Here is a 27,295-nt window from a genome sequence, read left to right on the forward strand (position 1 = left end):
TTGGGGCCAGGGTTATTCAGATTTAGGCTGTCAGAGTTCATTCTGTCACCACAGGAAATGTAATCCTATAGCTCAAGGCAGAGGGAGAAGATTGACAGTGTGCTCTGAGCTTTAAGCAAATTGCTTTCCCTTACAGGATGGTGTCTGAGCTCCTGCCTCTCTTGTCTTTTTTAGATCAGATTTGCTGGTAGCATGACCTTCTGGGCAGGGGACTTCTTTTGGGCTGCTCTTGGGCAGCACTCATTTTGTCTGGGTCTGGCTGACCCCTGCAATAGCAATCATAATTAGAAAGATTAGCAAACAATGTGTAAAACTGAGTGCAGTGTGGTAACTGTTGCTGAGGTCTGTCATGCTCAAAATCCTTGAATGCAAATTTGTATGGAAATTTGAATTATTCTGGGAATGCTCTCTATAATCCCTAAAATAATTATAAATGTACTGAGGTAGTGGAATGTAATGAAGTTGATATATTTTAACTGAAACCAGCACTTTTTTGTTTCTTGCTCTGGAACCTGGAATCAAACACTCTTCTCTGCTGTTGAATGGAGCTATTTGTAAATACCTGACACATTACTGATTTTGTTCTGAATCTATTCCAGGAATTGCACCTATCAACAGTACATGCTTATTGCAGGAGACCTTTGTTGGATTAGTGTTGGTGAACTGGTTTAGTAATGCTGGTACAGTTTATCAATTATTTGCAACTTGTAATCTAATGTAATCTAAAGCAGTCCTGCATGAGTAGTGAGATAGCTATTTTCTGTGAAAATTTCACTGCTTTCCTATTTTAATTAATAGGAGTTTCCTGACAAGTGAGAGATAGTATGGTACATAACCTTTTAAGAAACAATGCAGGAAGTAATGAAAATGGTTAATACCCAAGACTGAGAGACAGAATGCATTTGTAGAAAGTCAATATTAATATTTTAAAGGCTTTGGAGCATTTTAATGTGTTTTTATGATTTTGTGATCCCCAAAGAGTATATTAGGCAATGGGAAATTAATGGCTATCACTATCTTTACACTTTAGGATATGATTGTGTGCAACACACTTACCCAAACCCTACGGAGAGCAGCTTTAACCCATGCAGTCATAGCAATTTGGACAGAGGTAGTGGGAAGTTGCTGGTATTTGATGAGAGGTTCAGTTTGCCCCATGGAGTTCTATTCTTGTGGAATACAAACTCTTCCAGCAGCTCTGTGTGCCGTCCTGTACAAGGTCACAGAGACCTTCATCAGAGATGTGCTCAGGGATCTCTCAGCACAGGCGAGCTGGGATAAACCTAGTCAAGTAACAGCAGCAGATTCTGATCATGCTCTGTGGTTGCTGTAAAAAGTCACTGGAAGTTCTAGTTCTTTGTATTTATGGACTTAGAAATTTGTATCATTAATTAGGCCTTTGAACTGCAAGGATGCATGAAATTTTACCTTCTTCATTTGCCCCAAGGACTTCCACCAGGGTTTGATTTCCTTCATTAATACGAGATTTGGTACCAGGAGTTTTCATCCACTGAAAAATTAAACATACCACATTAGTCTATGAAAAAATATCAAGAATTAATATATAGCAGATGTGATATATTTGAGCATGAGAAAAGCATGCATTTGTGTGAATGTATTTCAGCAAAACCTTCTTCAGAGCATGGTGACAGCACTGTCAACTTGCTCTTGTGGGTAACACCACCAGCTTTTTGGCTATTCTTTCAGTAAAAAGTGACAAATTCTCAATTTTTAAGTTACTTATATAGAGAAGACCACGTAATTAATTGAAACAGGATTGTTTATGAATCAAAACAAGGTATCAGGAGAGGTATTGTAACACTGAGTAGAATTACACACCAGTCCACGCAATTACGAAGCAATTGCTTCCCAAATGTTTCCTACTGGTTTAGATAGGATTTAAATTAAAACAGAACTTGAACTACAACTGTTCTGTGAGGAACACCCACCTGTGAGGAATTTATGAAATTGGGTGACATTTCATGTGAAGATGTTTGAGATTAGACAGCAGTATTTAATTTTTGAGTTATCTTGAGGATAACATGTTCCCCCATTTTTTAAAACTGTGAGGCTATAGAGAATTAATATATGCAAGTTTTTATTTCCTCTAACATTATCTAAGGTTGCCTTTGGAAATAATTTTTCTTTCATTTCACATCATCACGTGATAAATCTAGACAGCTGATTCCCTGGAAGGAAAGCAATCTATTGGCTTATTTTGATTTCTGTCCAACAGAGTGCATGAAGAGATAGGAGCAGCACCTGCCCTCTTCCAGGAAACTTTATACAGAGCATCAACAAGCACATAAAATCTTTCACTAAGCATCAAAAGCATGTTTTACTTTACATTATCTTAGGATTTGTTTTAATATTTAAATATTAATCATCATTTATAATTTCAAAATAATTATAAATAATCATTTAATATTAAGACAGCTTTGTTCACTCCATTCTTAGAAAAAATCCAAGCCCCATCTTTTTCAGCATTCTTTGTGCAGAACTGTCCTATTGAGATAGTTCCACACCTGTATAAGCAAGATTAGGGACCTAAAAACATGAAGGGCAAGAATTATATTGGACTTCTGGCATGGAAATAAGTATAATTATACTAAGTCTTACATAATACAAATATATTGTAATTTAATGTATGATCATATATAATACCATAATTTAATATAGAATAATATATAATACCATATAAATAAAATGTAACATAAAAATAACTATATAACATACATCAGTAAAATTATACTATGTGTCAAATAGATTGTGAACCTTTAAAAAATAACAAAGAGGTATTTTCTTAATGCTGATTTATGCTCCTTAATAATGTGGGAAGTTGCTGAATTTGCCATTCAACTCTTGCCTATCTTGAATTATTCCAAAAAACAGAGGAACCAATATCAAAGCTCAGTGTGGTTTTGAGTTCAGTATTTTCTATTTAGCTATTATTTTCACACCATCTAAACCCACACAAAGCCCAGAAATAATACTCACTAGAACACAAACAACTAAATTGTGCTGGCATAAGAGTTGTACCCCAATTATAAAGGTGTTTACTCAATAAATTATGTATAGTCCTTAGGTCTTTTTTCTAAATTGTCAACTCCTAAGAAAGCAAAGTGTAAGAGTGGTATTCTTCCTCTGATTTTTACTACTACTCATTTGTAAGCAATATGTTTAATCACACTGCCTATGTCTTCATCAATATAAAAGCAGATCAAACCCTGTACTACAAATTTCACTCACAGTTCCAAAGAGAAAAAACTGACTCCTTCCAAACCACTTGTTTTCAAAACAGTATTAGTCCAAGCCTTATATACAGTCGTGTTCCAAATTCTTTACTATTATTTCCAGTTTATTTCTATCTCGGTTCTTCTCCAGACTTGTCAGTTCTCAGCTATTTCTGTGTCATGGAGCTGTGCCTAGTCATCGTGTCTCAGGAAGTAAAATGGTGAAGAACTATGCATATAGCAAAATTAATTCATAAATATTTAATGTACATGCCAGTAGTCCAGTGAGGGGTCCTTTGTGTTAGCATAATCAGATTACCAGGTTAGATAACATTTTGAAAGCAAAGTGTCCTACAACTTGTCCTAGTTATAAATCAAAGATTACAGACTGTAAAGAGCATTTAGGTCAGAACTACAAATTCTTGTCAAATTATACTGATGGAGCTGAGAAAAGGCAACTTGAGTGTTTCTGCATTTGTGAGGGGGATCCCAAAGGGTTTCCCTGTGCAGCACCCTTTGGCTACCTCTTCAAAAGCTCATTAGCCATGTCATTTCCAACAGCTCCAGTTCAGCATCTGATCTTTTTTTATTTTTCCTTCCTATGGAAAAAGAAAATGAGAACTTGAATTACTAACCCAGAGCTGTGCAGCCAGCTGGCAGGAGCGAGGCATCCCATCAGAGGTCCTGTTTCCAAGGCTTCACCCGCAGACAAAGCCTGCTCAAAAAGTTAAATCTAAAAAAAGACTGCTGCCTTTCAGTTTTCCCTCCTCTCCTCTAACCAGAAAGCAAAAGTTAATGTTCCACAGATGTTACAGGGCAAAACAACACCAAAGATAAAACTACAAATATGCTAATTCAAAAACATCCAACAAAAAGCCAAAGCAGAAAATGCCCAAACCATAAAAACCCCAAACTTCAATGGAAACAGAGGACACCCCATATAGTACTAAACTATTACCCCAAAATTCAGCAAGCTACGACTCTGCACTGGGTGTGTTACATACAAGAAGGAGAATCAAGAATATCAGTTCCAGAAGCCAAATGCTGAAAAATAATTCCTTTCATTTTCATGTCAAAAATTCTTTCACTCTGAAGTTGACTATCAACAGCAAGTGATTTATCCTGAATTTTTCAGTTGCTCTGTCACAGATTTAAAAGGAATCTAAGCCAGAAGCAAAATAATTGATCTGTTCTCAAGCCTGCAGGGGACAGGCAAGATTTGTTTCACTTCTAAGTTTTCATTCCAACAAGGCAGCATGGAATAAATATGAAATAGCGAGACAACCTGTTTACATGAGCATTTACATTCATATTTACATAAATAAAAAAACAAAAGAGAAGCGTTTCATCTCAGAGAGATGTGTTTAAAGATTTTCATGTGGCCTGTGAGGACAAAACCCTCATCTCTCCTCAACAATATATACTACATCAAAAGTGCAGTTTTTCACCATATGCCTTCACATACAGCAAAAATCTTGGTTTAGAATTTATTGCTGAATGGATGCTCATTTGCACTGTCCTTAATTTTGATGTGTTAATTACTGCCATTCCTAGATACCCTTTTACTATCATAATATTTTTCTTTTACATGTATGATTTCAGAGATCAGCTTTCCAAAACAGTTCAACATGTGTACTCAGAGTCAATATCCCAAATGGATGAATGACTCAGACTGCATAAAAATAACACTAAATTCCCTGCAGCTCAAACAGAAAACCACCCCAAAGTATTTTGATAAACAATGAAAAAAGGGAAATCCCAAACAAAACCAACATGACTAACAGAAGCTCTTCCCCTGATTCTTTCAAGCAAAATATATTGTATAGTTGCAAGCAAAATCCTATTTATTCACTTATTTTGATGGTATTTAACTATGACTAGCTCTTAATTTTTTATTAACTTTATTTATTTTAATCTAGAGGAAATAAAAAAAGAGATCATAATTGAGGGAATTTAATGATAGCAAGCAATATAACAAACAGTTCAAGAGAAGCTATTCTCTGCAGAAAAATGCATAAAAACTTTTTGCTTTGTAATAATATTACACTCTAATCTACATAAAGATAAGGATGTGAGGGCATAAGGAAACTGAAATTACGTAGGCAAAACAGTATTAAGAGATCCTTTTGAAATACACTAAGATTGAAAAGTGAATGTGACAAAATACGTCAATAATGATTAAAGATGATTCCTCTCCAAGTCCTACTAAAGAAGGTGTCCCTCTAACTTGTATTTATTTTATGTGGGAAAACATACTTTTTACAACACAAGCACACTGGAGTGTGTGAACCATCTCATCTGGGGGAAGATGCCATGCCTCTTCAGTGCTAAACACCTTCATTCCTCAGGCAGTGCCTGAATTTCTCCCTTACATTTAGCAGGGTAGCACAGCAGCGAGGGGACGTTTGTGATCCTCAGCTCTGCTGTAACCAGGGATGCTCATCAAAGCTGTTCATGAATGGCACAGACCTTCTGCAAGGACCCTCAGCTGCAATCCTGTGAAGTACATACTATCTGTCTATCCCTAGGATTGCTGCCTGACTCTTCCCAAATGCTTCTTTTGCAGGATTAAGGTGGAATGTCTATAACTTATTAACAAATGAAGACCAAATCAGATTACTTAGGTTTTTGAAGCTTCTAACAGCACAGAAATAGTGAAGCACACATTACTTTTTCATTCTCCTGAATTATGTTCTGCTTCTTTATTCTTACATCACTTGCAGCGAGATCTCAACCCCCTCTTTCCTTCCCAGCTGCTACTACTTTCTCCCCAAAGTGCTTTTCAATTCATGTATAAAGTGCCTTACTTTTGCTGTGCCTCTTACTCATTTTAAAACAAAGCAGAACTGTAATGCTGCTATTTTGGTCAGTCCTTGACTGCCTTCTTTTGCTGAGATACACTGGAATGCACAGCTGGTCCTTCTGTCAGTCCCCAAATTTTACAACCTCTTGGCTTGTTCAGCAACTAAAAAGACAAATCCAATTTAACAGCCTTAGTCTGCAAAGCTGTGAGCCAATCAGAAAATAAGTCATGTTTTCCAAGAAATAAGTTATGTTTATTCATTAGTTATTAGTAAAGAGTAGTATCCTACTCTTCTCTGTAAGGATCTCAGATGGCCACTGCAGTATGAGTTCCCCCAGTGCAGCCCAGCCCTGCCTTCCCTCAGCCAGCCTCATTGCCTCCTCTCTGCCATGCTCAGCCTCAGGCGTACTCCCTCTCACAGTCTTCCATTGGCAAAGTCAGCAAAAAAACAGAGATGACCAAAGGACAGCCTTACCTCCTTGGTGTCCACACCAAGAGCACAGCAGCCTTTCCAGCCTGTTCTGTTTCATCAGCAGACCTGCACCAGCTGTTTTCACACCTTCACCCCACTCTGATCTGTTATGTGCTGTGTTGCTTGGGCTATCCAGCTTGTGATCTGACTGCAATAGACAATCATTGATTTTGGGTGATATTTGGATAGAAACATCATATCTGTGCCATTTCTGGAGAATTATTCATTTGGTTGTCTCTATTTTCCACACAGACACTGTGGCAAATACTCCCCGAAAGGTGGGACTGGGAAATGTCCCATCCTGTTTTGGTGCACACCCCAGTTACTGTGTCAGGATGTGATGCGTCTCATCCTTGCTCTGCACTGATGTCTGCCCACTGGTCTGAGTTTATAGGCTTCAGAGGAAAATACTCCCTGAGCAGATGAGCAGCAAACTACTTTCCTATATCCGTATATCTTTCCCACTGCTGGGAAGAGGCAGCTGGGAAGATGTGAGGATGGCTCAGGGCCTTGGGAAACTGCAGCCACAGAGGGACTCTCCACTACTGCAGTACGAAGGAATAAATGATAACTGACATAATATTTTAAGCTGTTGGGTTTTTTTCTTGATAATGTGACTATTCAAAATCCAGTGTTCCAGATTGTTTCTTCCCATGCAACTTTCTAGCTTTCTTTGTAGAAGAACATCCAATTCTCAGTGTAAACCATGCATTTTTCTCCTGAAAAATGCTCACCAAGTGAACAATTGCGTTTGCAAGCAGCTCCACCAACTTTGCATCCTACAACGAAAGCAGAGGAAGCAGGACTGGATGGGTCCTGACCACTGGCCACAGAGGCCACCGGGTGCCCTGATGTGACCTGCCACTTCCAGGGAAGAACAATCTCACAGGGAGGACTCTGTGTACCCAGAGAATGACCTATTTTGAAACTCTAAGCAATACCTCCAGTTCCTCATACTACTGGACTATAATCATCTTTTTATAGATAAATGAGCAAACTTTCTGAGGAAAGAGTAATCATTAAAGAAGAGCCTCTTAAGAAAAACCAAAGTCCACTGTCAAGGAAAGATAATAACCCCTAAGTTTAACAGGATTTCTGGAAGACACAGTTTTCAGTGGTTTTTTTTTTTTTTTTGCTCCAGAATTTTACTTTTTCTCAAGAAACTGGTTATCACTTCTTTTTCACCTATCCAATCAAATGTGACTTAAATCCTCCAGTGCATATTTCTATGAATTTTTCACAGCTTGATATGGAAAGATATTGAAAAGGAATAAGAAAATGATATAGTTGTGTATTAGGATACAGCAAAAGAGTTGGGTTTTTTTAGCAAAATATATTATTTACATAATTTATTCTATTAGCTGCATTTTTAGAAGGAAAAAAAAATCCTTCAGTACTGCACAGGTATTTATTTACCTGACAGTTGCACTTTAAATGACTTCTAGTGGAAAGCAATACAGTAACAGAGAAACTGTCTGACCTAGATGTTAGAAATCCTTTCCTTAGAGAAATGCATGTAATTTTTTTTTAATAACTGTTTATGGATACTACACAAGGTATACAACCTGTGAGGAGATCTTAATTTTCTAAGTTAAATCAAGTGTATTTTCTATGTATAGATCTAAGCATTTAGAGTAGCACCAACAAATGGATATCAACAAAGGGATATCAAATTTACATGTGACTTGATATTATGTTAGAGAATGACACATGTTTGTAACAGTGGACAGATCTCAGACTCAAGCACTGGACTTTAGCAACAAAATAAGCGCAGAGGATGAAAAAAATGTAAGTAATTTCGGAATTCAAAACTCATTTTTCTTCTTCTCAGTACTAGTGATCAGTCAGTCCTGGATCAAGGGTCAGGTCCTGGATCTGTTACAAATGACAAATCTAGCAGATTAACTCAACTGAAGCCAGAAAAATGTTCATGATCTGACGACTGAGCATCAGACTACATGATTCTAGTCTGGCCTCAGACAGGGATGGCTTCTATCCTCTCAAACCGGCCTTGACTCCAAACAGAAAGCTCTCATTGCAAGGAGAAAAAGAAAAAAGGACAACAAGAGTGGACAACGTAGCTGTGGTGGTGAGAGCATTAGGCAGAGGTGTCTTCAGCTTCTTCCTAGGGAGCTGCTTGTAAATATGCACGGTGTGGCACATACAGCATCACTTTTCTGCATTTTAGGGTAAGGCAGGTGCGTCTTGCAAGCACTGCAAGAAATGCTCAACTCTCAAGCCAATAGAACGCTAAATATAGGTTTGTCTTTTCCCTGATCCCACACTGAAATATGCAATAGTAGATATCCGTTCACCCAGCTGTGTCTCCTCTCTCCTCAAAAGGCTATTCTTATGTTCCCCACAGTCAGGGGCAAAAAGGGACAGCAGCTCATTGAAAAAAGCATTCCTTGCAAGTTTTCCTGCCTGAGTGCAGCAAGTCAGGCTGCAGCTCATTAGTCACACCCTTAACTTTGCTATCCTCAAATGATTTTTTCAGATGTTGAAATGAGGCCTGACATAGAACCTCAGATGCATAGAGCCTGGAGTGGAAAAGTGGAACATTCAACTTGGAATTTTATGTCTGATTCTTGGTCAGATATTGAAAGAGGTACCGAATCTTCAAAAAATGAAGGTTCTTCTTTGGGTTACCCTGGCTAAAAATTAGTTTCACAAGAGTTTGCATAAATAAGTTTAAAATAATCTTATTATTTCAGGGAAATAAAAATACCAATTATTTCCACATAAAGAATAACATCATGACAAAATAACAAGTGTTTCCATACTATTTAAAATATTTTTTTTCTCCAGAAATTTTATTACTAGGCTCTATTATTTTTTCTGTCTGAAATTTAGCCAAAATGGTTATTCCAAACAACCCCATGACATGATGCTGAAAATGTGTCAGAAGACTATGGCATGATAAATACACAAATTTACAATTTTAGATTGATTTTCAGTTTGTTATTCCATTAGTTTTTTCCTACTTTGTGTAAAATACTATAATTCAAAAAATTCCTGCTTTTCTGCTGGAAAAAACATTTGTAATTTAAAAAAAATTTCTGCAGGCTTATATTTATGCCAGTAGGAATTAGTACACTACACTTATTTTCCTAGAATGGATATTACAGGGACCTTCCACTTACAGTTTCTTTGGTAACATGACTAGGAGAGAAACCTTCTGACTTAGATGATTATTTTCTCATTTGCTTTATATTTTCATTTTTTTATCCGAGGCTTTATAAACAGTTTCCCCAGTGCAGAACTCAATACTGAGTTCTCCGCCCTCTCAACACTGTAAGACTGATGAGGTCTTATTCAGATAATGCAGGTTCAGCAGCTCAAATTTAAGAAGAAATACCCTTAAGTTGGAGGGTTTTGCATCTTTTTGTGAATTCACTTGATGTCCCTGTGATCAGGCTAGATCGAGCTATGGTTTTCCTGGTCGGCCCTACAAGCTGCATACAAACACCACTAAATTAACCTCCTGCCAGACTGGGCTGGTGGCTAACCCCAGAAACTCCCTGTTGTAATGGCACAGCTCTTACCATTGCCAGAGACATTTATTAATAAAACCCTGTAGGTATGAAATAAAACACGCAGAAAATATCCATATCCACACTTAAAAGGAGAGAATAGCAAAAGGGAGGTGGGGGGACAAAGGCAAAAAAACCCACCCTCTCAAAAGCAGAGCAATGCTTGGTTGCTTTTTTGGGAGTGTAACACACTAAGGCACTTGGTCTGTACAAAAGAAAAATATTAACTAGTTTTGGTTGCATACTCAGATAGAGTTGTGTGAAAACTCTCAGCCTGTTACCTGCACTGACTCTGATCCACACCACGGAACGTGGCTCGCTGCTGTCTCCTCTGGCCCCTCCATCTCACCACCCAGGAGTCACAGGTCACACAGTGGTGTGCCATGGCAACTGCTACATCCATAACCTGGCTTTCATAGGGATCATCAGTCCCAAATCTGCACTTCATATTTTTAACTTACGGGGACTAAAGGTGTTTTCTCTGTATGCAGCAATAACCTCTAAAGAAGTATCTTTGGTTTGGGTTTTTTGTCTTTCTTAGCTCACATTTGGCAATAAAGGGGAATTTCAACTCTCCCCTTCACCCTCAGTCTCACCAAAATCAGCTGTAAAATTGCACAATCTCTACTGCACACATGGGCAGAAGAAGTCCCTCTCCTGAGCAATGGATGGGAACAGGCAAGACTTCAGTCCTGGACACAAACTAAGATGCTACTGACACAGGAAAACCACCTCTATTTACCAATGACTTAGGAAAAAGATGTGTGGATCCATCCCTAAGCAGGACAAGGCTGAAGAAAAGGACTTCTGCTATTTAAAGCTCTCCCAGGTTACATAATTTCTTTTTTAAAATTTTCTTCACAATACACACTCCGCCCTTCCTTCAGGGCTGTGACTACACACACTACCTCTCTGTACAAGTTAATCCTTTGGGATGACAAGTAATTTCCTGCTTCTTGGGAAATGCATTGGTATGGCGTTAATGAGTGTAAAATGAATGTTCAATTATTTAAAACAAAAACACAAAAGGTAAACCTAATAACTGAGTTTACAAAATTATGCCAAAGACATAGTTAAGATAAATGCTGCTGTTCAATCTGGTTTTCTATGATTCTGTAGTCCTGTAAGTTCAACAAAGTCCAACAAAGTTTTATATGGATAAATCAAATAAGTAATTTCTCACATGAACCCATAGAAGCTATACTGTAAAGACAGTAGAAGTCAGTTAGAAATTAGTTTCTAACTGAAATTCACCCTCAGACAGTGCAGCACAAACCACACTTCTGTCCATCTGGAGGTCCACTGGGTTCCCAAACACCAAAGCTGCACTACAGCAGGTGAGGGGGAGCACCCATACGTAGTTTTAACCATTAAACACTTCAGTTCCTTATGGCCACCTTAAGTTCCAGAGGTTCTACCCAGGAGCACACTCAGCACCTCAAAGGACAGCTGCAAAGCCTACTGCTGGCATTCAAGATCAGTTTTTAACCACATGAAGAAACTGCTTCTCTGAAAATGAACTCACTAGTGAGACAACAGGTTTGTACAATGAGCTTCCCTTCCTTTCTCTCCCCGTTATTTTTTTCTCTATTGCTCTCATTTCATTACTTTAAAATGCTGAGTTGTTAGAAAAGAGTTGGATCGTGTCAATGTGCCAAGCTAATGTTTAACCTTAAACTTACACATCACAGATAAAAAGGGATTGTACTACAGATTTCACAGCTAAGTCCCTCATTTCAGCTTGCCTGGCAGAAGCACCCACAGTACTTGAGCCTAAGTGCATTCCTCATTAACTCATCCTTAGCTACCTTTTCTTTTAACTCCTAGAACTGAACTGGATTAGAAAAAGTGTTCTGGCTGAACACTATTCCAGTTTATTTTTTGTCATTGCTGAGCTACAGATAAGATTGTTTTGCTGTCAACAGAGTCAATCTGGTCAGAGCAGCAGACACAGTAAACCAGAAGCTTCCATCAGAGAATTATACAATTGGTGCAATGCCAAACTTTGTAGCTCCAGAAGTAAAAAAATTCGTGACTTGGGACTATGTTGTTTTTGTGGCACTATTTTTAGTCTCTGCCAGCATTGGAGTCTTTTTTGCAGTTAAAGAGAGGAAAAAGAAAACTTCAAAGGAGTTTTTGGTGGGCGGTAAGCAGATGACATGTGGACCCATTGCTTTTTCTCTTACATCAAGCTTCATGTCAGCAGTGACAGTCCTGGGGACACCCTCCGAGGTGTATCGCTATGGGGCATCCTTTGTGCTCTTCTTTCTTACGTATACACTTGTCATCATTTTTACTTCTGAACTTTTTCTGCCTGTTTTTTATAGATCTGGCATCACAAGCACTTATGAGGTAAGTAAAAATCATAAAATAAAGGCACTATTCTAGCATAACTAGTTATCATGCATATATTTTTTAAAGAAAAATCTTTGACAGAAGGCTTTCTGCATTGTTTTACAGAACAAATATATTGATCATTAATTATTTTTAGAAATAATTTGCATTATTTAAACTAGTTATGTATATTGCATAAGCTCAAATCACAATCTAAGGGTCAGAGCTCCTTTTATGCACATATATGCACAGACAGGACATGGGTTTACACAGAGGACGAAATTAAGTTACAGCTGAAAAATATTTAAGCGTAACCAGATGCTTCTGGTCTTTTGAGTATTTTGCTCTGGTTTAGAGAGACAGACTTTAAGAACAACATTCAATACTATCCAATTCAAATTTAGTCTAGATATGGTAATTTTGGCCAAGTTACTATATCTAAGTAGCTGAGGTGGGAAGAAGAGAAAGAAGGTGGCAGGATTGTTAAAAAAAATAAAAAAGAAAGAAGAAAACAAAAAAGTTAGGGCTGGAGAATGAATTCAAGTATTCTCTAGGAAAAGAAACTAATGACTTTCGAATTTTGTAGTGTTGCCTGGCATTTTCTCTGGAACACATTTTTTCCTCCATAACACAGTTCAGTAGCAGCCCTTATAACTTGCACATCCACAGGACAGCTACTGCCCATTTGGGATGGCTTCTTGCTCACTTCAGTCAGCTCCTGCAAGCTTGGTTGCTCCTCTGTGGGCAGCTTCAACTAAGCATGAATTGGATGATGAAGCTGGATGTGTTCACAAGGAACCTACTGGTAACAGAAAGGCTGCTAGTGCTCACTGAGCCCAAACCCAAGGAAGGAATTTGGTCAAACAGATCTGCCTGGGTATTTGGGAATATTTTCAGGTCAGTGAAGAGTAAAATTGACCATTGCTGCAAGTAGTTGCTTCTTCTAGTTGGTTTTGATCCCATGTCAGAGAATTAATTACTTTTGTCATCTGAACCAGCAAAAGAGTCACTGTAGATGGAGAGACCCTTCAAGCATGCTGGAAAGATGACTGTTGGCTTCATTAATTATTTTTAGAAATAGGTCAAGTTACATAAATTAGCCATGCATTTATATGGCAGACTGTGGAGTTTATTATGCAAGAAACACAAGATCAGCACGAGAAAAATGAAAAAAATAAGAAAAGAAAGATGCTTTGGCAGTACAAAGTGCACAGCCTAGAGACTTGTAAAAGAGAGAAAACTCATCCGCGCCATGCCTGGTGTCTGCTGGGGGCACATGGAACTGTGGCCCAAGAAGAGCCTCCCTGCATGGGGGCTGCCACAGGGCAGAGAGACTCTGCAGAGACCCCAGGTGGTGATTCAGCCTTAAAACCTGGGGTTTTGGGTCTAGAGATCCACTCACCTCTGCTGTTCTTTTGAAGGTGGCAACACCTCTCCACATCCTTGAGCCTGGAAGTCCATAAGATCTCCGTTGGTGCCTCTCCATACTGGTGATGGGCAGATTTGGCTTTAGGCTGAGACAGAACAAGGGGGAAAGCCAGCTTAGCTCCTGCACCAGGAAACTCCATGCTGCTGCTTCACCATCTGCTCCACCTCCACTTTTGTCACTACTGGAGTCGATGCTATTTCTGCTAGAGAATAGCAGAAGTTTCCTCATTGTAGAGTGGGAATATACTTTCATTTGAAGTTAAAATTTCTTTGTAGTTCTTGGGATCTTCCAGTTATTCCTGGTGCAAAGAAGGTATTGATTACTGCAACCCAATACAGAACTTCACGTACCTGGTACATATGAGAAGATTGATTTCTTAAATGTAATTATCATTCTGTCTAATGACATTCCTGCTCTCCTCATTAGCTGCTCATAGCAGCAGTGCCAGCAAGTTTACTTACACAGTAAGGTGTCACTTGGGGCAAACAGAAGGGTAACAGCTGTGTCACCGATACTACATGTGCACTTTACTGAGATTACACTTTTTCCTAGTATTTGGAGTTAAGATTTAACAAGATTGTCCGTCTTGCTGCAACATTGATTTACATCCTCCAGACGGTAAGACAACACTGACTTTTTTTAATGCTAATTTCACTCAACACTGATTTTCACGGGCTAGTCTCATACAGCACATTTTTTATAATGAGATGTTTTAATGAGCACTCTTTTTTCTTAGTTTTTACACTTGAACTATGAGTGCTAAAAAGAAACTATGATTGTATTTTTAACTAACTTCCCTGACTTTTCCTGTTTAGTATGAAGAATGCCATTTTAGTTGTTTTTAACACTCAGATGTTGTGCTGTACTCTCATCTTGGTCACCTTACATTCACTGGAAGTCTCTCTCTTCCCAAACAAGTGGATTCTGTCTTTCTTGAGAAGCTGGTCAAGCCTCACTGGGTATGTTTAGTTACCCATTCATGACACTGAGGTGAACTATCCTATTTGAAAACTGCTGTACAAGGTATCCTGGACAGATGCCCTGCTAGCTGCGGTCCCATGACGGTCACTGCGGTGACCATCTTGAAAGGTTACATTTTTTATGTATTTAATGGAAAGACAGGATTTGATGGAGATTAGGAGACATTTCCTTCTGCATTAATTCCATTTTAATAATTCCCAAACCTTTGGCAATAGATCTGAATGCTTAGTGACTTTGATGCTTTGTTTCTCCACCAGTTCTCTCAGATCTTACACATAAAAGGTATTGAGTCAGTTACTTTGAAAGGGATTGAATGGAAAAATGAAAATTTAATTTCTAAGATCAATGCAACTTTATTTCTGTATCACTATTTGTATTGTCTGGAGATACAATTTTTCTGTTTCATGAGGGTATTTCTTCATGTACTTGTCTTAGCAGTAGAGAAATAGGTAACATAAAGACAGATAATTGTGCTTCCCTCAGAAAGGCACTAAACACAAGATTTTAAGAGCTGAAACAGAAAGCCATATACAATACAAGCTGATCTATAGAAACTCCTAGATGTAGTATTTTGCTCAGAGCCCTACTCTAAACACAAGTTTTATCACTGAGCATTCAAATACATCATTTTTCTCCTTCAGATTCTTTACACAGGAATAGTTGTCTATGCTCCATCACTGGCACTCAACCAAGGTGAGTTCTCATGCTGCACTACACTGCTACCCCAAATAACCACACCAGAGGGATTGCTTGAGTAAAAATAGTAACAAAAATAGATAAAAACCCAATCCTGCTCAGAGGTTTTATAAGAAGGTTTTTGCCTTCACCTTGTAGCTCTGTATTTCTGACTCCCCAGGTTCCTCTTACACCCAAACATTAGGAGGAGCCTCGTGGTTGCTCTTCTGCTCTCCTTCCCACTCAGTACCACCTGAAGAGACTCAAAGCAAACAATTTCCCAACATCCTGACAAAGTTCACAGTACAAGCTGATGATCCAAGACCATACTATGTACTTTGATTCCTCCGTCCCTGTCTCTTGTATTCAGGTTTCCATGGGAATAACTCTTTTCCCTGCAGCCAGACATGAATGCTGTTCTGCTGTCTGCCCTCAGACTTCTTCAATTAATATTTGCAAACTAGGCATAAAGCATCCATCACCATAGATGAGATCTGTAATTTTACTGTCATAGGGCAAAAGGAAAATTATGGCCCAAATCCTGATTTTACCACAACTGACTGGAAAGGGATTGTGAGGCTCTGTTCTTTGTTCATTATCTGAGCTGCTTTCAGACTGATCCCACCATTCACACAGCGCCCAGTTTTCTTCCTCTGTCATGCAGCTGGATTCCACGTGAAAGTTCTCATTCATTATTACACCATACTAATTTTGCTAATAAGAGAACCTTTACAAATAGCTTCTGCCCTCACAGACTACGGCTGGTGGGAGAGATTTCAGCATCAGCCAGAACAAAATTTGTGCATTTTGTGTAAAGAAACTTTATGAAGCAAAATGGACACAGAAATTTGTTTAGATGAAGCCCATTTTAGCATCAAACCATTCTTAGATGCAGGTAATGGAATTTACTTAGAGGCTGAGGGTTTTTCCATCTTCGGATTTTTGGGAATCTCTGAAAAACTTGGCTTCTCAAGACAAAGTTCTGGACTAAGAACAGAAGTGAAGCATTGCTTATAAAGCTCTGTCCCATCAGAATGACATTTTTGCTTTATGCAAGTATTCTTACTTTTGCTTGAAAGTTAGTTAATTTCAATTTGAAAGAAAACAACAATGCCAAACAATATCCAGAAGTTCTACAAAACTTGAACAATCCAGCAAAGCTCCTAATAGTCACAAAAGATAAAAATTACTAATTTTCATCTTTTATCCTTCTAAATTTTCATATTTTATCCTTCTAAATCTGAAAGATTACAGCTCTTCTGCTACCTTCCAGATGACTCACACCCATTTCACTAACAATTTTGTTTTCTTTGGTTTCACAGTCACTGGATTTGATCTCTGGGGCTCTGTAGCTGCAACAGGAATTGTCTGCACTTTCTATTGCACTCTGGTATGTAACAGACATAACTGAACAGATGGAACACAGACAGTTAATTCGAGCATCCTTTAAACATGACACACTATCAGAGAAGGGTGGCTCCTGTGGAGAACATAGAGATAAATTTCTTCCACATTCTGTGTTATAAGGAAGTCTATTTGGAGGAAAAAAAAAAAATCCTCACCAATCACCTGCTGTATATCTCCATGTTTAAACCAGACATCTTGAGACACACTGCAGATAAGGAGGCTATAAGCTCCCCATGTCTTCTTTTGAGAAGATGATTCTTATCTTTTACAAATTATAGGCTGAAAAACACTGCAATGCAAATTGTGCTCAAGAACAAAGTGCTAAAACCTAGGAAGGATAATCAACAGGTCACAGGGCTTTACTTTTGAGTGGAAGCAATGTAAGGCTCCAAATTCCAAACCAGATATACTGTATAGATATTTGCAGTGAAGCAGCAGAGCCCTGTGGCTCAGGACACAAACTAATTGCCATTCTCATGGCCACTAATGATTTTTTTTCAATATACCACTCCACTCCTGTTGGAAACACTTATTATGTGCTCCAGTACTGATTTGATCAAATGTGAAGGCTATGGAAGAAGCTGAATGGCAAATTTTCCGGAGCTATTTTTCTGTGTTGGGCTAACTGTGGACTCTGGGAACATATGGAGACCTATGGGATGTAGGAACAGGCCAAAATTCCTGAAGCATTTGTTCCACACCATGACATGTTCTTCAAATGCATATAAAGGAAGCAGAAAAAAAACACTTTTAACTGAAAGTCAAATATTCTTCTGTGCCCGTGGACAAATTCTTTAGGCTGTGAAATTTTCTGACCTGCAAAAATACACACTTTGTGGGAAAACACAGAGCCCTGATTTGCTGGGTGCTGTACATACAGCTCAGGAGCTGTCAAAATAAGGAGTCTTGCTACATTTTTCATACTTGAGCAACAGGAAAGAAGATTGGGGGTGTACAGTTTCTCTTTGTTCTAGGGAGGATTAAAAGCTGTTGTCTGGACAGATGCATTTCAAATGGTTGTAATGGTGGCTGGCTTCATGGCGGTTTTGATTCGAGGAACTGGCCTGAATGGTGGAGCAACCAAAGTCTGGGAAGATGCCCATGAAGGATCTCGGCTAAACATATTTGAGTAAGAAACAAATGATGCAAACCATTCCTCTCTGTATATTTAACGTTCAGAAACCATACCTTCAGTAAGCCAAAAATACACAGACTTGCTATTAAACAACCCTGGTGACTCAGAGAAGTTGATTCCTCATCTATTCAGCTATTGGCAATGCATTTGACATTTAGGAAAGCTTAACTCTTTGAAGAAATCGAAGGTCTGCTGAACTGAAGGGGAGATTCGCCATTTTTCCTTGTGTAGCTACAAATGCAGCCCAATTATTCCCTCCAATTTCACACACAGAATATTCTGAGTTGGAAGAGATCCACAAGGATCAGCAAGTCCAGCTCTTAAGTAAATGGCCCATACAGGAATCGGAATCCAACATGAAACCTTGATGCTGTTAGCACCACGTTCTAGTCAACTGAGCTAATCTCAGTGGCTACTTGTATATATCTTTAATCTTCTATTCCTAAAATAGACACCGTGTTTTACTTGCACTCACCGCAGCAACAGGCAATAGTGCACTGGGATAGAAATCTGATCTTCCTTTGGCTGTTTGGGGCTTTTGTTGGTTAATCAAGGCAAGTCAGCGGCAGAATCCAGCAGAAAGGTCAAATGTTATCTGCTGTCCCAACCAAGCTCAGGAGAACTACAAAGATTACACGTTCGAGACAGAAAGATATACTTGTATGAGTGAGATTTGCAGAGTAGCAGAATTTTGTTGTACAAAAGATAACACAGCAGCTGAAGCAATTTCTCATAAAAGAAGTTATATTATAATTATTACTATTTATTAATAAAAATTAATTAAAATATATTCATTAATTATTATTATTATTAATAATTACTAAAATTTTGCTGGATTTTTTAGAGTTTGGTAAGCAACCTTGTTCCTTACAGAAGATGGAATCCCAGGCAGGATGGCTTGTAGGTCTGCTACAATATGACACAGGTCAGATGTTTGAGCATAAACACCCTTATAAATTTGGTTAATCTGAATTAAGTGATCCTCTGACTAGGTCTGAATGATATTTGTTTATTCTGACTCAAAAACAGTGTGTTCCAATATAAAAGTAAAATACTTCCAAACCCGAACACATCGGATGTTGTCTGTTCTGAAAACAGTATTACCAATGCAGAATTTTTGATTCAGATGGTAGGACATGCCAGATAGTTCTGAAAAAACACCTATCTCTTGATGAAATAAATGTGTTTAAATAAAAAAAAAATTAATTGTTTCTTTCTTTCTTTCTTCTAGCTTTGATGTTGATCCTTTGAGACGACATACCTTCTGGACAATAGTTATTGGGGGAACATTTACCTGGCTAGGGCTCTATGGAGTCAATCAGTCCACAATACAGAGATGCATTTCCTGCAAATCAGAAAGGCATGCTAAACTGTAAGTACCTGTCATTAACCTATTCCTGCAATCAATCAAGAATATTACACTAAGTTTGTAAGCTATACTGACAAACAACATATATTTATATGATAAATAAATATTGGGATGCCATTATGTGGTAGTAAGCTAATTTTGCTCTGACAGTCTTACTACCTCTGGCTCAAAATTACTTAAGTATATGCAGAGGAAAAAGAGAAATCTGTCTCTTGCATCTTATCAGTTTATGATCAGGCTGACAAACTAATCCTCAGAAGCAGAGTATGGCAAAGATGCCAACACTGAAATTGCGCTATCTACAAGCTCATTGTAAAAATGTGTCTATTGGAACTCTGTATTATACAGGATTAAAAGTTGTTATTGATTTAGTGGAGCACTACAGTACAAGGTATCGCCTAAATAAAAATAAATCTTAATAATTTCTTAAAATTCTGCAGTGTGAGAATAATCAGAATCAATGAAGAACAAAGTGAATCTTCACAACATAGATAGGTCTCAAGCTTGCTACCTGCCTCAACTTCAGCAGTAATATATGCATTGCTAGACATATTTTACTAGACAATGAGATTTTTTTCACACATCTAGGGCCAATTGCTTGCACATGCGGCTAAAGAATAAAAGGTGATAATTTTTTCCTTTCTCAATTAGCTTTTTGCTGTCTGTAAACCCATTAATTTCTCTGAAGGTCATGACTGTCTATTTGAATTCATCCTGTAGAAAATTCAGTGTCTGAGAAGCATTTAGAAGTCACACCAGTGAGAACATCACTAGTAACAAGTTGGGTTAACCTTTGTTTCCTGGTAGCACACTCTGAACTGGCCTTAGCAATAGATCTTGTCCCAGGTGATGTCCAGACATGATGTGAGCTCTTCAAATCCTGGCAGCCCTCAGAGCCCGCAGGATTGCTGACCCACAGCCACACAACCTTCCCAGCAAACGCTGTCACCCACATCCATTCCATGGAACAGTGAAAAACCACCAAGACTGTTACTTTGCATGGTAACAGTGACAACAGTATTCTGTGTGATGTCAAGGGAGAACAGCATCAACATCTCCCAGCAGGCAAAAATCAGTTCTTACAAGGGACAGGAATGACAGACACAGCCCTCAGTGCAGCCCAGTCTGTGCTGAGGTTAGTTGACTCTCCCAGCTCTATGGAGTTGGCTTGGAAACATTATCCTTACCTGACTGCATAGGGATGGTGTACTTTTCCTTTTTTAAAATTTTCAAATCTTGCTTTGAATTATACAGCCAGATTGAATTATACAACCAGTTGGGATTAAGAGATCTCCCAAAAAATTTCAGAATAAATATCTTGTAACAGCTTTTTAATTTATCTTCCATTAAACCATTTCCCTCTTTTGCTCTAGGGCACTTTACCTGAATTTACTGGGACTTTGGACAGTCCTAGTGTGTGCAGTATTTTGTGGATTGGTGATGTACTCTCATTACAAGAGTTGTGACCCTTGGACTGCTGCTTTCATTTCCGCTCCTGATCAGGTACAGATGTCCATTACAATAATTAGGAGCTGCTTTGGGCTCAGATACAGCACATATCAGGACAGTCTAATTTGGTGCAATGCTCTATGCCCTTTCAGCACTCAGGGACTAAGGTGGGTGCCAGATCAGGGCTACAATATAATCTATTCTGGCATTCCTGCAGTGTTAATTCAATTGAGTATTTTGGCCAAAAGACATCCCCTTTGCTCAAAATCTGAAACCACGTTATTTGGGACAACACCAGAATTTAGCACCATGCTAATAAACATAAAATGCTTTGCTTCCATCACCTTAATTAATTTCTTGTGTTGCTCTTGTGCTCCTTCCATCCCAGCTCATGCCATACTTTGTTATGGACATTTTTTCTTCGATGCCAGGAGTTCCCGGACTGTTTGTGGCCTGTGCATTTAGTGGAACACTAAGGTTTGTGAATCTGAATTTACATTTTAGCTGTTTACGATAATTTCTTCAGGATCCAGAATGAGGTCAAAATATGAAAAAAAGCCCAGCTGTTTCTCTTAGAACATTCTAGGAAGTAGCAGTAGTTCTTTGTTGAATTATGTTTCATCCCTGGAGATATTTGAAAGACATGTGGATGTGGCACTTAGGGAGTTAGTTTAGTGGTGGACTTGACTGTGCTGGGTAAAGAGTTGGACTCTGTGACCTTAGGGGTCTTGTGCAACCTAAATAATTCTATTATTATGTTTATCATAAAGTCTAACTCCACATCTCCAGTATCTTTTTATCCCAAATACATTTTAGAATAATGTTACCAATACAAAGAAAGTGTAGAAAAACTGAGTTTAACTTCCCAAAATACCCTTGGGAGCTGCTTACAGTGAAACTGTCTTTACTTCAGGTAACTACCACAATATCATAGTCAGGGGTATAAACATTTTCAGTAAGACTATCTGAACTGTATTCACCAAAGACAGGCTCACTCACCCAGCTAAAAGAGTTGGGCCATTCATGGAGGACCAGGGTGGCACTAGTGGTAACTGCACATCCTTCAATTTGTGAGGGAGTAAGGTTTTAATTCTGGAACACGTCTTGCAAACTTGTAAAAGGAAGGATCAATTAGGATGTGTTTTTATCTTGTTCTGTGCCAGCACAAAGCAGAACCCCCAGTAATTGCAGAAGCAGCAAAAACCTCCCCAGTTAAAGTAGCACATATAAAAAATACTATGAATCATACCGTTCCTGGAGACCATTAGAGCTGAAAAAGAGGAAGAATGTCTATAGAAATCCAACTTGATTCCAGATTATATTTCTTCCTATTTACTTACCATTCTTCTCCCTTCCTACAGCACAGTAGCTGCCAGCATCAATGCTTTAGCAACTGTTACCTTTGAAGACTTGGTCAAGAAAGGCTTCCCAAACGTCTCCGAGAAGATGAGCACGTGGATCAGCAAAGGCTTGTGTGGGTACTCCAGATGAGACCCATTTCTCTAGCAGCAAAGGGCACTGCACAGAGAGACTCCCTCAGAAACAGGGATGTAACACTTTATAAACCCTCCAGGTGAACATCAGCCTCGGTAGCATCATCAGCACCATATGGCAGAGAAACAAATAGAGACTAGCATGAACAACCACCATTCAAAATCCTTGGAAAAGTGTGGTCTACTGAAAGTACTGGAAAATACTCTTCATAACACAAAAAGAATGTTAATATAATTATTACCATATTACTCTATAGTAGTATTTATTTAGAGTAATACAGTAGATAATTTCTATTCAAACTTAGAGTATTGCATAAGCAGATTATTCAGCTTTTCAGAGAAAAAAAGTATGAAAACAAAAAAGTAAAAAACCCCACAAAATATCATCAACATATCAAGCATCCAACATTATTTTAACTTTTAGGATATTTGTTACAATTATTGCATTAAGATCATAACCCTTTTATGAATACCATAATAATACCATAAGAATTCTATTAAAATTCATAAATATAATAAAAGCACAAACCCCATCTATTTTCTATCTTTGTAACTGCTTCTAGTCTTCTCCCTTCTTGTTTTTCCAGTTACTACTTAGTTTTTTCACTCTGAACCTAGAAAGACAATTTTTATGTCTGAAACCAAGGTGTGCTAACACAGAAGTTTTGGCTGGCTTTACTCAAGGCTGCTGCATACAGAGTTTCACCTACCATGAAGTTAAAACTGGTATCAAGGGAAGAAAGCTATACTGTTTTATCATTTCTCAACTCATTTATCAGATTATTTTAAAAGTGGTACTCAAAGGCAACAGAAACATTTCTATAGGAGGCCTAACTTGTAAATTAATTTCATTGCTATTGTTCTACTTTGTAAGAAATATCAATCCACCAAAAACCCAACAAGACTTGGTACAAGACACTGCTGGGTGTGTAATGGTCTACTCTAAACACCCAATGAGAAGTGCCAATTCCTCTCTGCTGGCAGGTCACCTCAGACACTACTGAGCTAGAAGCCATCCCCACCATTACCCAGCATGAGAACCTCCCTACCTTGCCTTTTCCAGGTGTTCTGTACGGTGTCCTGTGCACTTCCATGGCTGCAGCAGCATCCCTGCTGGGAGGAGTCGTGCAGGTATTTCTTGCTTCAGAAATCCAATTAAAACAATAAGAATGAACACAAAATGTAATGAACTGAGCAAATAAGGCTGCCAGCTCTGATGGCTGCTAGATTACCCAAACCATTTCTGTGGACATTTTGCTGAGAAGAGTAAGTGGGGGGAAAAAAAAATCCCCTAACTCCTTCACTACTGACTCACTGCTAGGAAACAATACTGAACATGATTCCCTCTAACTGTGCCCTGAAATCACTACCTATCCCTTCTCCCTCACCATTTTCCCAGTGAATATTACAGATCAAAATCAGAACTGGCCATGCTTCCCTTCAGCTGCTGCCCTGAACTCTTCTTTCTTCTCTGCACCCACAGGCTTCCCTCTCCATCCATGGGATGTGTGGGGGACCCATGCTGGGATTATTTACTCTGGGAATTGTGTTTCCCTGTGCTAACTGGAAGGTAAGCAAACAAAAATCCTGATCTAAAAGAAAATCTCTTGGTGGTTTTTTGCTTAAAACTCAATTCTGAAAATTGTTTGGGTACTTGAGCTGCTTTTCAGTATTAGCATCTGAGGATCTAAGATCTATTTATACATGCCTTTTTCCTGCCTAAATTTATCCTGTGGAATTTAAGTCTACGCAGCTGTGGAATAACTGGTGATTAGATTCCATGAAGGTTTTCTTAATGTTTTTTTCTGAGTTTCATTAAGAAGAAAATATTATTCAATACTTGCACCAGCCTTGGGATTACCAGAGTGCTTTCAAAAGCTTTGCCTTCATTCTTTTATTCAAAACAGCTTATTCCATATTGCCCCATCGGGATTCCCATCAAGGTTAGCAGAAGTAGAACTAAAATCTGTATCACAGCTTTAAGCACACTTCTGCTTCAACTTTTACAAACAGAGAACACTAAACCACCATGTTTTATACCTTAGTTGAGAGAGAACAGAATTTATTTACACCGTAACCCATCATTACCTACTCCTGGCTAATTCACATTCACAGAAATGCACTTGCACATATCATCTTTAACAGTATCTTTCTATACTTGCCAAGGGTGCTCTCGGAGGCCTCTTATCTGGGATCAGCTTGGCTTTTTGGGCTGGTACCGGCTCTTTCATTTACCCTGCACCACCAACAAAGTCCATCCCTCTGCAGCTGTCTACCCTCAACTGCACCCTGGCTAACAGCACCGAGGCACTGCTAACAGCAGCTCCCACGCTGGCTCCAGAGAGGTATTTTTCCTATTGTTACCATTTAAGCCTATGTTCTGCCAAGTGTGCCCCCCCTGCCTGCAGCTGGGGTGCAGGCAGTACTGACAGGGCAGACTGGTGTCAGATGACACACCAGCTGCAGCTTGCTGTGCTGGTCCAGTCAGGCAACAACTTCAAGGCAGCTGATGCTCATCACTAGCTGCTTCTGTCACCTCTTCACAGGCCTCTGCTGGCAGACACCTGGTACTCCCTGTCCTACCTGTACTTCAGTGCCATCGGCTGTGTGGGTTGTGCCATCACAGGGCTGTTGATAAGCTTTATAACAGGTTGGTGTTCTAAACATACATAGACATCTATATACACACATATATAAACAATCATACCTTTGCAGCAACTGACCTGGCTGTTATAAAAGCTTTTAAAAAGTCCACTAGGTGACTTGAGACACAGACGAGGGCAGTGGGTTCTGATCCTGCTGCCCCATCGCATGCTCTGAGGCTCTCAAGGCTCATACCCAGCTATCCATAGACTCACTCCATACTATTTTCTTTTTGCAGGACCTAGTAAAGGAGAAGACATCCCACCAGTGTTAATTAAGCCAGTCTGCAACCTGTTTTGCTTTTGGTCCAAAAGACTCAAAATACTCCTCTGGTGCGGTGTGCGGCACGACAGCCTGGAGGTGAGTGCTGACCCCGCCAGCTCGGCCCTGCTGAGGCCAGGAGCCGTGGGAACACGGGCATGTGCCCACGTGAGGGCATGGGCTGAGCAGAGAAATAACCAGCCTTCAACAGCTGCTCCTGAACTTCTGCAGGGGATGCTGCATAAGCAGCACAGACTGGAAACAAAATCAGCCAAACCCCGGTCAGTAGTTGTTCCTGTTTGTCAGTACCTGCAGTTCCTATTTTCATCAAATATGGGGACTCAAGCCCTCAAAGGAAAGCCAGGAGCTCGCAGAACCAATGCCTTGGGAAGCTAACCTAGAGCAGAGGCTGGACAGAGCTACAGAATAACAGGGTCTGACCTCCCTCTCCCTGCTGGGACAAAACTGCACTTCACCCCAGACAGTTCACCAAGCTATTGCCTTGCACCAAGCTCAGAGGAAAGGACTTTAGAACTCACATTCTCGAAGCTCTCTTGCTGCTGTCATCCCCACCACCACAGCCCCTGAAGCTTCTGCCCTCCAGTGCAGCACCAGAGAGCAACAACCAGGCAGTGCTGCACTCACCAGCATCTGAGCTGCTCCTTCCCACCTCCTCCTTCCTCCTCAGCAACAGGCCCAGCTATTCTCCAGGTGTCCCAAGGCTTTGTAGTTCATTAAAAAGGCATAGAGAATGAACACATTTTTTCTTCTTGCACTGTTTTCATAATTTTTCTTTAATCAAAGGAAAAAAAGCAGTGAATACAGGCTTCAAACTACAAAGGTATTTTCTTTCTTTTTTTCAGATGGACTTGGAGAAAAAACTGCCTGAAACTGCTGCAAATAAAACCAGAACAGATAGCACCTTCAACAATAATACCAACAAAGAAAATAACCATCAGATCTGTGGTTACAATTCTGAGGAAAATTCATATACAAATATAAGCAGAGAATCTCGCCTCTAGAAGCTGAGGGACAAGGGACATTTAATCAAACTTTAGTTCTTCAGCTTCAGAAATTAATAACTTCTTTTACTGCGCTTACCAGCTTATAGGTGACCAAGAGGGAGCAGTTGCTCTCTACAGCAATAAAGGCCAGATTTTTGTTCATAAATCTCTTGGCAAACCTGGGAAAAGATGGGACAATTGGGTTTTGGAAGAACTGCTATTTCAGAAGAAATATTTTATGAATTTTGTTGTGGAAGCTCTCACTCAGACAGAGCTGCAATACAACAGCATCACATGCTCTGTTCAGCAACTCATCACTGAAGGGAGTGTGAAAAGGTGAACTTGAGATAAATTAAGACTTCAGAGAAGTTTGTGAGATACCTCACTAAGGTGAGTCTGTGAGCTGCCCTCTGATGGAGGGAGAGAAGAGAGGCCAGGCTGAGCCTACACCCAAGTATCACAAAAAATCTCCTCACACGAACCCCGTACAAACCAGACTGGTCTTCCAGATACTGAGATAACCGTTTGCTCCCTCTGGGGAATTCAAGTTTTCTTTATAGCTTCTCATTGTAAAAGCCATAGGACAGAGTAACAAATTTTACTTTGAATTCAGGATACTTCTTCATCTGTGTTAGTTTTCACCTCAAAAGGATACACTTCTAGGCAATAAAGAAAAAAAAAAAACCAACATTGAATGGTGATCATGCCTCCTAACTGATAATTCATGCTGAATTTTGAAAAAAAGACACAATTAGGCAAAATAATCTGTCTGGTACACTGTCTTGAAAACTGAGCCCACTCAGTGCTCTCTTTCAGTGAAACACATTTCTTTGAAAACCTGCTGGTTGAAAATAAAAGCAAACAGATCACCTCTCACCTTGCTTAACTTCTGGATATAGTTTTTCAATAAACATTTGTTTTAGAACAAAATTCACAATTGAGTGAAACTGAATGAAAATCTCAAAGCCAACTCACGGACCCACCTGATACATTTAGCCTGTATTTCTCTGAAGAGCCCTTCTGTTGCTTTTGCTTTATCAGTGACCACCTTTATGATGCAGATCTATGTCAATC

General features: G+C 39.1%; 1 protein-coding gene and 1 long non-coding RNA gene across 2 annotated transcripts; one reads left to right on the top strand and one right to left on the bottom strand.

Annotated features, from left to right (window-relative positions):
• Nucleotides 1-1,125: 1,125 nt before the first annotated feature.
• LOC121340229 lies at nucleotides 1,126-3,976 on the bottom strand. Its single transcript, XR_005953274.1, has 3 exons — nucleotides 3,869-3,976; nucleotides 1,429-1,510; nucleotides 1,126-1,210 (listed from the first exon to the last, which is right to left on the bottom strand). It is a non-coding gene; the product is annotated as an uncharacterized LOC121340229 (long non-coding RNA).
• An 8,060-nt stretch (nucleotides 3,977-12,036) lies between these two features.
• SLC5A12 (solute carrier family 5 member 12) lies at nucleotides 12,037-26,304 on the top strand. The gene is made up of 15 exons (XM_041411813.1): nucleotides 12,037-12,393; nucleotides 14,357-14,422; nucleotides 15,427-15,478; nucleotides 16,783-16,850; nucleotides 17,842-17,996; nucleotides 19,234-19,374; nucleotides 20,745-20,874; nucleotides 21,209-21,297; nucleotides 22,182-22,294; nucleotides 23,377-23,444; nucleotides 23,797-23,883; nucleotides 24,480-24,658; nucleotides 24,860-24,963; nucleotides 25,195-25,316; nucleotides 26,081-26,304. The coding sequence occupies exons 1-15, from the start codon at nucleotides 12,037-12,039 to the stop codon at nucleotides 26,237-26,239; spliced, it is 1,890 nt and encodes a 629-aa protein (XP_041267747.1). The 3' UTR covers nucleotides 26,240-26,304.
• Nucleotides 26,305-27,295: the final 991 nt, after the last annotated feature.

This window comes from Onychostruthus taczanowskii, unplaced genomic scaffold (assembly GCF_017590055.1).
Source record: "Onychostruthus taczanowskii isolate IOZ18803 unplaced genomic scaffold, ASM1759005v1 scaffold101, whole genome shotgun sequence".
In the NCBI taxonomy this organism is placed as follows: Eukaryota; Metazoa; Chordata; class Aves; order Passeriformes; family Passeridae; genus Onychostruthus; species Onychostruthus taczanowskii.

Coding starts and splice junctions, on each gene's coding strand:
- SLC5A12 (XM_041411813.1), top strand. CDS start 12,037: ATGCCAAACTTTGTAGCTCCAGAAGTAAAAAAATTCGTGACTTGGGAC. Junction 12,394..14,356: donor GCATCACAAGCACTTATGAG/GTAAGTAAAAAT, acceptor ACTTTTTCCTAG/TATTTGGAGTTAAGATTTAA. Junction 17,997..19,233: donor TCTCGGCTAAACATATTTGA/GTAAGAAACAAA, acceptor TCTTTCTTCTAG/CTTTGATGTTGATCCTTTGA.